General features: G+C 40.9%; 1 protein-coding gene across 3 annotated transcripts in view; it reads right to left on the minus strand.

Annotated features, from left to right (window-relative positions):
- The window catches only part of Rnf130 (ring finger protein 130), a 104,599-nt gene that overhangs the window by 50,674 nt on the left and 41,713 nt on the right, over nt 1-12,212 (minus strand). For all 3 annotated transcript variants that reach the window (XM_021651738.2, XM_021651739.2, XM_021651737.2), the window contains exon 3: nt 7,193-7,443. In XM_021651738.2, coding sequence (XP_021507413.1) covers nt 7,193-7,443 — 251 coding nt within the window. The remainder of the gene's footprint in view (nt 1-7,192; nt 7,444-12,212) is intronic.

The raw sequence follows: 12,212 nt of genomic DNA on the forward strand, positions 1-12,212 counted from the left end.
AAGTATTGTATGTATGTGAAAGTATGATGCATGTGGGGTGGGGAATGCAAATGCACCACAATGTGCATTTTTTCATTATAAAATGCTTGGAAGTCTTCTTATATTATAAAATCTTCCCCCCCACCCCCTTTGAGACAGGGTTTCTCTGAGACAGGGCTTTGCTGCCCTGGACTAATTTTGTAGAGCAGGCTGGCCTTGAACTCACAGAGATCCACCTGCCTCTGCTCCCAGAGTCGCTGGGATTACAGGTGTGTGCCACTGTGCCCGGCTATATTATAAAATCTTAAGGTCTTTGATTGTCAGAGGCCAGTCTCTTTTATTGCAACTGGCTAAAGCGGTCAAGAATATAGCTTTTTAACACTATTCTGTACTTGAATGCAAAGTATCAAAAATAACTTAAACTGGCAGACAGCGATTTTAAACAACTCATTATTTAGCTTGTTAAGATATTTATTTATTTATTATGCGTGTATACACATACACATGCTCATTCCCTATGGCACACATGTGGGGGTCAGAGGACTACTTGTGGAGATGAGCTCTCTTCTTAACTGTGGGAGTTCTAGGAACTAAGGCTGTCAGGCTTGGTGGCAAGCAGCTACCCACTGACCAGTCTGAAACAACTCACACTATGCAACCTGATAAAAAATTTATCCAGAATTGCTGTTTTGAGGATGGGCCATTCGGATGAAGTATCAAGGCTTCCAGTCATCAAAACTTTCTCACAGTTATATAATTAGGTCTATATCAGCACATAGTAGGGTCTTGCCTTTACTTTAAACGTAGTGAAATCCAGGGGCTCTGAATCTAATTTCCTCTTGATTCAGACTATCCTTTCTGTTCATTCACAATTCCATCACTAACACTTTTTTTCTCAAAGTGTCTGGTTTTGTTCAGAAACAAGCCACCCCATACCCTGACTGCTCCCCACCTCCACATATCTCCTTTATTCATATTCTGCCTTTGTCTTCATTTTTCCTTTAAGTCTCTCTTATCAGGAGAAAGGTTTAATTTTTCTTCTTTCTTTCTTTGAGACAAGGTCTCATAGATCAGGTTGGACTTGACCTCCTGATCTTCCTGCCTCTGTCTCCATCATCCCTGGCTGGAAAAAGTTTAGTATTACTGTGCCTTTAGAAAACCTTGGTTGATCTCTCATTCCTTAGAGAATAAATCCAAATTCCCCAGCCTGTGGTTCAGCTCCACTCTAGTCTGTTTATCCATCTAACAGTAGTTCACAGGCCTTGCTTTCCTTTCCTCCCTCCTAATGTTGTGCTATCCAACTCTGCTTTTCCAATTTGGAAAATGACCCACTTCCCTTCTGTCTGATGAAGCCTTATGTCTTATTTGTTCTCTGAAATGAAATTCAGCTCAAATGTCACTATCTCCTCTGTGAAGTGTCTATGACTCACCAAGAGCAATCTCACTGCCTCCAAACAGGAATTCTACCACACAGGGCCTGCCTGCATTACACCTGTCTGCCTTCTTGGAAGAACACATGCTTACGTTCTATTTGCACTGACTCAGTATGGTACACCAGGCAAGCACTTTGCTAAATCATAAGGATTTACAGTGAATGTCTTCAAAGCACCCTGATCTTAAAAGCAGGAAAAAAAAAAAAAAAGGAATTGTAAGCTCTTGCATAGCATTTAAAAGATATAAAAGTCTCTATGGAAAGTCCTATTTATTTACATAAACTGATCATTAGAAAAACAAGGTATCTGATATTTGTAGTATCTAAAACAAACAATAAAATACTAACTGCTCAGCTCAAGTTTATACTTTCACAGTTTTTTAAAATGCTAAAATAAGTCTGTCTTTCTGACCATGGACTCTTTCACTGGAGAAAAAAAATTGCAATATATGTATTATTTCTATCCACCCCACTTTAGAAAGTGGTAATTTTCAAAGATTAACTGTGTAAGTGCAAAGCATTAGCTTTCCCAAGGCAGGGAATTTCAATGTGTAAAATTTTTGTTTCTTTTTTTGTGTTTTGTTTTTGAAGACACGGTTTTCCTGTGTAGCTCTATCTGTCCTGGAACTTGCTTTCTAGATCAGGTTGGCCTTGGATTCAAAGATCCAAATGCCTCTGCCTTTCAAGTGCTGGAATTAAAGGTGTGCACTACCATGCCTGGCTTAATTCAGTTTATTTCTATATCAGGCATGCAAATGATTTGATACTAAAGTAAAACTGGGCAATAAAAGGTTATTTCAGTAACCAAGAGGCATTGACAAAAGCAAGAATACCATATATACATATTAAAGCAAGAAGCTTTGCAAGTTTAAATATTTTATAATTTATATGCATTTAAAAAAATTCCTAAGAAGGTATTTTAAACTTTAGGAGGCTGTTAATTTGTGGAAAAAAAATTGTAACTGGCTTATGCTTGTAACAATTTTTTTCTTTCTCTTTCAAGACAGGGTTTCTCTGTGTAGCCCTAGCTGTCCTGTATTGCTTCATAGACCAGACTGGCCTCAAACTCACAGAGATCCACCTGCCTCTTCCTCCCAAGTGCTGGAATTAAAGGCGTGCACCACCACGCCAGGCTTTTCCTTTAATATAAAAATAACAATCTTATTTTTCTGCTATAGGAATCAGATTTGGCCACTTTAAGATTAAAGACTGCTGTTTAATCTTGACAACCTGAGTGGACTGAGAGATGCCTAGAAAATTAGTACTGCACACCTCCGGGTGCCTGTGATGGCATCTCTACAGAGGATGAGGTTATCAAGGCCTCTGACTTACTCAGTGGTTTAAGTAGACCAGTGACTGAATGGAATCTGACAAACTATTGAGAGATGGTGAGACTATAGAAGGCAGGGCCTCACTGGAGGAAGGAGGTCACCAGGAGTTGAAGGCTAATTTTTTTTCTCTTCTTTTGAGGCAAGATCTCACATAGCTCAGGCTGGTCTTAAACTCACTATGTAGACAAGGATAACCTTGATAATCTGCTTCTTTTGTCCTCAAGCATGTATAGCCACACATGGCTTAAAGGGTATCTTGTTCATGCCCTTTTCTGTCTCTCCTTTTTGCTTCCTGGTTGCCATGACATGAGTACTGTCGCCTGCCATGCCCTTCCCCATGTTCCTCCTCTGATGAAAGGCCTAACAGAGCCTGGTGACCATGGACCATGGTAAACCTCTGAAGCTGATAGCCAAAAATCTCTCTCCTCCTCACTTTATATCACTTATTTTTGGCATAGTAACTAAATACAAAGATACCGTGTTAATCATGGAATTGTTTTGAAAAGTTTACATCTCTCAAAAAAATATTCACAAACCCTTTCAATATAAAATCAGTAAACATCGACCATTAGGTATAACAGCTATCACTGAATGATTCAAAGGTCTAAGTTGGGCTGGTGAGTTAGTGGATCAAGGTGCTTGTTGTGCAAGCCTCATGATTTGAGTTCAATCCCTAGAGCCGACGGCAGAGGACAGAACTAACAACTGACAGCTGTCCTCTGGCCTACACATGCATGGAGCAGGGGTTGTGCACACAATGAAAAAGTAGGTCTAAATTTGCATATCATCTTGGTCTCAAAACAATAAGTATCAAGGCATTTTGTCAGAAAGACACGCTACAGACTCAGCAGTAAACTCAAAGGCAAACTATTTGATTTTCATACCACATGCAAAATGATCTACAGTATAACTACTACCTCATGCTGGAAAGTACTTAGACTGTGTGGCCCTCCTGAGCAGCATATTCTGTAGAAAGAATAGCATCAAGACAGCATTTTGTGAAGAAAAATCTCGGTTTTCTTTTCAACTCAGTTTTTTCTTTGCTAATTGTTCAGGCTTCTTTTTAAAAATAGCCTAAGGTTCCAACAAGTTGAGCTACTGCCACCTTCACATTAAACTTTAATAAGCTAAGCTTTTTAAGCCACATAAAATTTTCATTAAGCATTTCTCAACCTTAGGGAAAACGGAAGGAGGAAAAAAGGTCAGAACATCACTTTCCACTAGAGCATCGTCTGGAGAGGCACGCTTTGAAAAGAGCCACAACAAACGCTGGGAAACAAGCGCCCTTTGTGGCCTGTGCCAGGTGGTGAGTGTCTTACTCCTTCATCACATGCAGGCTCCATGGAGAGTGCTAATTAAAGCTCGATCATCATCATCTTGGATCCTAGGACAACTGTGACGTTTTCAGGCCTCTGGATGCACCCCACTCAGGCCTAATATTACCACTGGACTGATGATTAACTGATTATCTTACTTTTGGTGTCCCATATGGCATTTAATAATAAAGTTATTTATTATTCACATGGCATTTAATAATAATAAACTCAAATCTTCATATTTTTTTCCCTAAGCTAGCACACACTATCATTCCAGGAAAAGAGGAAGGGCTGTCTAGGGCCTCAGCCTTGAATAGACACTGGGTGCTGAGCTCTCTGGGCTCCCCAGAGCCCCACAGATTTCCAATACTGCTACAGAAGTCTTCAGCCCAGAACTGCCTACCGGAACAACCACAGTCAAGAGAAGCCTGATTATCCTAACCAAAATACCTAGAAAGGGAGAGACTCATGTCAGAAAAGCTCCAGAGCACTGTCTGCTCTATTTCAGTCAAATGCCAAAGAGAACATTTTACTCTTCCTTCCACTCAGGTACTGCTTACACTCAGTGGGAAGATAATCTCCTCACTAGCTGCTCACAGAAGCAAGCTGAGTGCTCTGATATGACATCTCTAGTACTTGCCCCCAATGGCAGGACATACATGTTCTTCTGATACATCAAACACCCACACTGACCACACCTTGGGTCATAAGCAAGTCTAAGAATTAGAAAAGAAGTGAAAACAGAATTTCTCTGATCATAACACAAGCAAACTGGGCATAATAGCACTATCCCACAGTGGGCTCTCTAAACAGCTGGAAACGAGGTACTTCTTCATACACAGGTCAAAGAGGATGTGTCAAATGAAAAAATACACAAGGCTGAGTGTGCTGGTGCATGGCTATCATCCCAGCACTTAGGGGGCTGAGGCAGGAGAATACAAAACTGAACGAAAGCTGTGTCAAAATCTATGAGGCACAGCTGAAGAAGTGCTGAGAGAAATTTAGAGCACAAAATACTTGCAGTAGAAGAGAAATGGCTTCAGACAAATGAAGTATAGATCTGCCTCTAAAACGTAATACTTTAAACATTTAAACAAGAAGAAAATCTTTGTGAAATTGATACCAAAAGTACAATTTAAAAGAAAAAAAAATCACAAATTAAATTTTATCAAAATTAGAAAATCCCCAACAATTTGGTTTTCCAGACTATTAAAGTGGATGAATAGACAAACTGGGAAGAAAGCATTTACAAGGCAAATATCATATCTACAATAGATAAAGAGTCTAAACACTCAATAGTAAGGCACTAGAGAGATGGTTCAGTGGTTAAGAGCATTAGCTGCTCTTCCAGAGAACCTGATTTTGGTCCCTATTATCCATATGGTGGTTCACAACTGCCTGTAACTCTAGCCCTAGGGAATCTGATACCCTCTTTGGCCTCCATGGTCACTGTTTGCATACGGTACACACACTCATCCAGGCAAACAGATAAAATTAAAATAAGTTAGGTGGACATTTCACTCAAACACTTGAAAAGAGGCTCAGGGTAGGGAGACAGCTGTCAGCACAGGTGCCTGCTATACAAGCATGAGGACCTGAATCTGCATTTCTGCAGCAACAAATCTGGGTGCAGTGGGACACATCTGTCATCACAGTGTACTCAAAGCTGACCTCTAGCTTATGTGCTCACACTGAACAATCACAAGCCCATGTGTGCAGACACACCCACATACACATGTGCACACATGCACAAAGATGCTCAATATAGGTGACCACTGGAGAAATGGACATCACAATCACAAAAAAAAAATGTCATTATACCAAATCCTGCCAAGACATGGAAGAACTGGACCTGTCACACACTGTCAAGTAGGAATGTAAAATAGTGAAGCCACTTTAAAAAGGGGCACCACTTTTTTTTTAAATACTAAACTACACATTTACTTATATTGTGTTCAGAAGTTATACTTTTATTCCAGGGAAATGAAAACTCATGGTCAGACAAAAACCTGTACATGAACATTCATAGCTGATTTATTATTCCCCCAAACTGAAAACTATTCAGCTATCCTTTAATGGGTGAATGGCTAAGTAAATTATAGTACATCCATACCATGGAATACTACTCACTAAAAAAAAAAATTGCTGATGTACAAAGCTTGGAAGGACTTCAAGGGAAGTATGCAGAATGAAGAAGAAACCTAGCTCTCCAGGTGAAGTGTACTCTGCCTCCGTCTATACAGCATTCTTGAAATGACACCACCACAGATGGGCAACAGGTGAGTGGTGGCGAAGGGTTAGGGGAAGGAGAATCTCCAGCTATGAGAGAACAGAAGACCTTTTCCTTACAGCTTGACTGTGGTGAGTACATGAATCTGCATGTAATGGGGTTGAACAGAAGCACACCTCATACGCATGAGCACAATCAATCAGGACAGCTCTGAAGACATCGGTGGACACAGTAACAGCAGTGGACCTGTGCTGTGATAGTTATTACATTCAGGCAACATGCCACAACTAGGGAAATGGATTTCTACTGCTTCTAACACATCAGAACAAGGTTATTACTACCCTAATGCTGACAAAATGCAGACAACCTGGACGAAACCACGAGACACATTACACTGACAAGTACAGAATACTTGGCCTATGCTCTCCTGAGATGTCAGTGTCAGGAAACAGTAAAGACACAGCACAACCAAACGCAACACACATTCTGACCTAACTATCTGGAGTTTTCTTTGCCATCAGGGACACTTCTGAGTGGTTCTGGAGAACGTGAGCGAGCCCATAAGTCAGGAAATATATTGAAAAACACTCATTTACTGACTTTATGATACTTATACTGTGTTTATGTGAAACATTTTCTGTTTTTCTTTTAACTGAGATGGAGTCTAGCTATGTAGCTAGCTGTAAAGCTCAGACTGGCCTGGAACTCACTGTGTGGTCTAGGTGGCTTCAAACTCCTGAAGGCAGGGATTACAGGCGTGTACCACCATACCTGGCACGTTTTTATTTTGTTGTTGTTGTTGTTGCTGATCTTGTTTTTAAACACGTTACATGAAGAAGTATTTAAGCTGTATGATCACAAGATCCTCAGGGATTATGGCTGGTTAGAGTACTGGTTAGCTCACCTGGTTCCTGTCGCGAGCATTTGTGTACCTGATCTTCTGAATGAAGTAGAATATGAGCCATGCTGAAGAAATAATCATCAAAACAATAAAGGATATTGACACGAAGACTAGAGAGCCACGGCTGAAGTTCTTTGGCGGCATTCGAGTTCCAACAGCTATTGTCATTTGTACAGAGATGTTTTTCTCCAGATAACTCAAAATATCCTTACCCCTCAATTCTGTTATCATGACAGCAATAATATCTCCCGTGCCTGAAATGTAAAACAAATACATAGACTCAAGTGACATCTAAAATTCAAAGACATCAAAAAATATGCATATTTGTTTTCTAGAGAAATTACCACAGTTTTCTAACGGGAAAGGTTCGTAGATTCCACTGTTCAACTGACACGAGGCTGCAGCTGTGTACACCGACAGGAGTGGGGATATGTGCAGTACTCCAGGCGAACAGGTAATTCATAAAACAATTGTAGTGTTAACAATGCGTGAACTGCCTTACGGCTGCATTTAGAAATGTTGTGAAGCCAGCCACCTGCAACTAAATCAGGGTGGGTCTAGTATATAAAACCTTCATAGCAAAAGATCTTGTAAAGTTCTAACGGAAATGTGCTGTCACTTATAGTATAAATGGGTAGTTGTTGCACTAATCTAGAATTCTAACATGTTTTGCTGAGCAAAGACTGTGCATAGAACTAGCACAGGGAACAGAAAGAAGCATACATCTCAAGACACTTGGCTACAGAGTGACAACAAAGTGCCAAAACGTAACACCTTTTACTGATAACATTTGAAACTAACTGGTTTTCTCTCTAGAGTAAAGCTATCCTTCCAGAGACCTTCCGGATCTCAAACGCAATGATTTTCCCTACCCAATTTGGAGACAGAATCTCATGCTGCCTAGCCTGGCCTCAAACTTGAGTCTTCTGTCCTAGTCTCCCACCATGTCTAACCATGTCCAGCACACCCAAATCCTCTGAGCAAGGCTCAAGTTTTAACTTTCCCAACTACCACCCAGAATGGTACCCAAAGCCTGCAGCTTCTAGAAGCTGTTCAGAGGATTGCCCATAGGCACAAATGATGTCAGTTAATTACAAAGGATGGTTCAGTTGTTCTTCAAAATCTTTTTCTTACATGATTTCCCAGGCATTAGTAATAAGTCAAAGCAAGCAGCTACTCCCCTAAGGATAGCGTGGCCCACTATCCCTTTTGTCCTCCATTAAGGAACAGCTTTTCACTTTAAGGTGACAGAGAAGCTTCTCTACCACAAGTAGCTGTCAGCAGCTGTCCTTTCTTAAGGAAAAGTTAAGCGTGACAACATGAAACTTTATAATCTATCTTTTCCAAAGAACCTGGAAAAAGACTGGAAGGTAGGCTTCCCATTTTATTTTAGGAAAGAGAATATCAGAACTGCTTATTTGAGTAGAAAGAAGGTTTGTGAATCAAGATATAAAATGCCCCCTAAAACCAAGCAAGCCAATTATCCCAAAACTTGACCTTTTGAAGGCTCCTTCAATAAATATTAAAGATATTTGTTTTTATGACATTACCTTTGGCATTCAGGATGAGATACAACAGAAAGTCAGTAAGAAAAATTTTGAGAAAAATATAGCCCGATAGAATATACACTTGTATAGTACTGTATTCAAAACTGTTTTAGTCACTTTATTATGTAGTTTATCAGTATTTATTTTTGCTTAAAATATCTTAAAATATCTAAAATAAACAAAGACAAAACAGCAAAGTTAAAGCTAGCATTATTAAAGTAACACCTGCCTCTATTCAGTACGTTAAAAAGAATCATAAAGTACTGTTAAACCAGTTAAAATTTCCATTTAGAAGTCTTAAGTTTGTGCGTTTACAATGTTGATCAACAGGCATGATCTGTGGTGTAAGATACCAGGTATGGCTATAAAGTAACTGAGACGGATCCCACAAACGACACACGACAATCAGTCTCATTGCTTTATAATCACACCAAGTACAACTGGTTTAGAAATCAGTTGTGAGGCTCCCTCTTGAAGAACCACGCTGGAAAAGTAATGGGGCGAGCTGCACAGGTAGCCGAGGGAGCCGAGCTAGTAATTTCCTTAGCGGAGCACTAAATGGATGCATTAACTAACCTCAACAGGAAAGCTGTTCAGGAAAGAAAAGTTTAATTAGTTCAACACTTGTCAACATTGACTGAGCACATATCACAATCAAGGTTTTCTCTCACTTCTTTTATTTTTACTTCCCTCTCACTTCTTAAGAGGGAAGGAATTCTCTGATCTTAATCGACATCAACAATGCATGATGCATTTGGGGTGGAGGAAAACTTGTCAGAGTTAGCTCTCTTGCCCACCAGGTGGACTCCAGGGCCTGAATTTATTAGGTTGTCGGGGTTGGTGGGAAGTGCCTTTATCTGCTGAGTCATCTTGCCAGCCCTATTTTTTGTTTTTCAAGATAAGGTGTTAATAGTCCAGGCTGGCCTCAAAACCCGCAATAGCTGAAGACAACCTCATGTTCCTGATACTCCGACCCCACCTCCAGTGAGGGGATGACAACTACAAATCACCAAGCTGCTTGATGCTGCCCTTTTCAAAGAGTCTAAGGTGGATACTTTGAAAACGCCTTTCTATCTGGACTCACTGGATCAACTCCTGATGGATGTTCCCTTATTGTTGGTAGGAGAGCTATGAGGTAATCTCTTCCTTCCTCTCCTCCTCTCCAGGGAGTCATCTCAGGAAGCAAAGGGTGGGTCCACTTTTATTACTGATAGCAAACTTTATGACTTGAATAATTAGTACCTGCCAGATTTTATTATAAACAAATTTATTTCTATTAATTAATAAGCAATCTGTAGAGCAATACTTTCTGATCCTGTGAATAACTAGAGCCTTGAAGAGCTTTTACTCAAAGCTCTCAGTATCCACTGATGAAATAATTACTATAATGGCATTGATAAAACTGTTATTTTCTAATCTCCAGAAGTGGTTCTGTCATCAGAGATATTAACAATATTTTCTATTTATCTTTCCCCCCAATGAAAACATAAAATGAAGCTGGGCCTGGTGCTATGCATTTGTAATCACAGCTCCTTAGGAGGCTGAGACAGGAGGATAGTTTAAGGGAAGCCTGGTTAACTCAACAAAACACTACCTCAAAATAAATAAAAATAAAAACGTGGGTTAAGGTATGGTTCAGTTGGTAGAGTGCTTGCCTAGCATGCACAAAGCCTAGGGTTTAATTCACCAGAAGCATACAAATCATGTACAATGGTACATGCTTGTGACTCAGGACGTTAAAAGGGTCATAAGTTCAAGGTCATCCTCAGCTATATAGCAATTTGAAGCCAGCCTGGATACACAAGACTCTGTCTCCAAAAGCAATAATAGTTAAAAAGAAGCTGGGCAGGTGGCTCATACCTATAATCCCAGTTTTGGGGAAACTGAGGCAGGAGGAAATCATTGAGTTCCAGGACAGCCTGAGCTACAGAGATCGGCCTGCCTCTGCCTCCCTAGTGTTGGGATTAAAGGCATGCCACAAGCACCTTCCATGGCACCTTTTTAACTGGGTAGTTACTAGCACGGCACTAGAGTTATTCCTGAAGAACCCAGTGATCTTTCACATGTTAAGCAGAACACCACAAGCTAAGTGAAAGAGATTTAAATCCCTCCAGAGGTCTAGAATGATTTCTGAAAGACAGACATGTATAACTCAAGGGTTTTCTACAACACTCTGTTTACCTGCCAAGGGACAGCCAAGACTCATACTGCTTTCTACTTCTATCAGTCTAGGCTGGTCACCAATGGCTCCACTGGCATAAGTCCTTAACTGTGTCTACAGTTTTCCTTTTCTCATGTTTGGCAGGTGTCTTAGCTACTTTTCTATTGCTGTATCAAAACACCATGACAAAGGTAACTTAAGAAAGAGAGCTTTTAGAGCCTGTGCTGTTGGTGTTCTGTTCAGGAAGTCGTCTCCTGTGCCAATGAGTTCAAGGCTCTTCCCCATTTTTCTCTTCAGGTTTAGTGTGTCTGGTTTTATGTTAAGATCTTTGATCCACATGGACTTCAGTTTTGTGCAGGGTGATAAGTATGGCTCTATTTGGTCCCTCAGTCTCCAAGTGGGTTTCCTAGTAAAGGGAACAGGGTTGTCTCTGACATGAACTTAGTGGCTAGCTCTTTGATCACTTCCCCCAGAGGGGGAACGGTCAGCCTTACCAGGTCACAGGGGAAGACAATGCAGCCAGTCCTGTTGAGACCTGATAGGCAGATCGAAGGGGAAGAGGACCACCCCTATCAGCGGACTGGGGGAGGGGAATGGGAGAAGAGGGAGGGACGTCGGGATTGCGAGGGGATTAGAGAGGGGGCTATAGCTGGGATACAAAATGAATAAATTGTTATAAATTAAAAAACTAAAATTCCATAGACTCAGTCTCCAAGTGGGTTCCCTAATAAGTGGAACAGGGGCTTTCTCTGGCATGAACTCAGTGACAGGCTCTCTGATAACCTCCCCCTGGGGTGTGCAGCCTTACCAGGCTATAGAGGAAGACAATGCAACCAGTCCTGAAGAGACCTGATAGGCTAGGATCAAATAGAAGGGGAGGACAACCTCACCTATCAGTGGACTAGGGGAAGAGGGAGTGAGGGTGGGATTGGGAGGAGACTAGGGAAGGGGACACAGCCCCCTGAATAAATTGTAATAAATTATAATAATAAAAATATTTAAAAAATAAAAAAAAACAAAGCTTGTAGTTGGGCTTATAGTTTCAGTGGGTTAAAGTCCATGATGGCAGAGCAAAAGCACTGTGGCAGCAACAGCTGAAATCTCACATCTCAATCCACAAGTAAGAGGCAGACAGCACACAGAGAATGCCAAGTCTTTTGAAACCTCAAAACCCTCTCCCAATGACATACCTCCTCTAAGAAGGCCACACCTCCTAATTCTTCCCAAACAGTATGAGCCCACTGTGGGGGCTGGGGACGGGGTGAGGGGCAGTCACCTTTCTCATTCAAACCAACAATGGCATGGGTGTACTTCA

The sequence above is a fragment of the Meriones unguiculatus genome, chromosome 11 (genome assembly GCF_030254825.1).
Source record: "Meriones unguiculatus strain TT.TT164.6M chromosome 11, Bangor_MerUng_6.1, whole genome shotgun sequence".
NCBI classification, from domain to species: Eukaryota; Metazoa; Chordata; class Mammalia; order Rodentia; family Muridae; genus Meriones; species Meriones unguiculatus.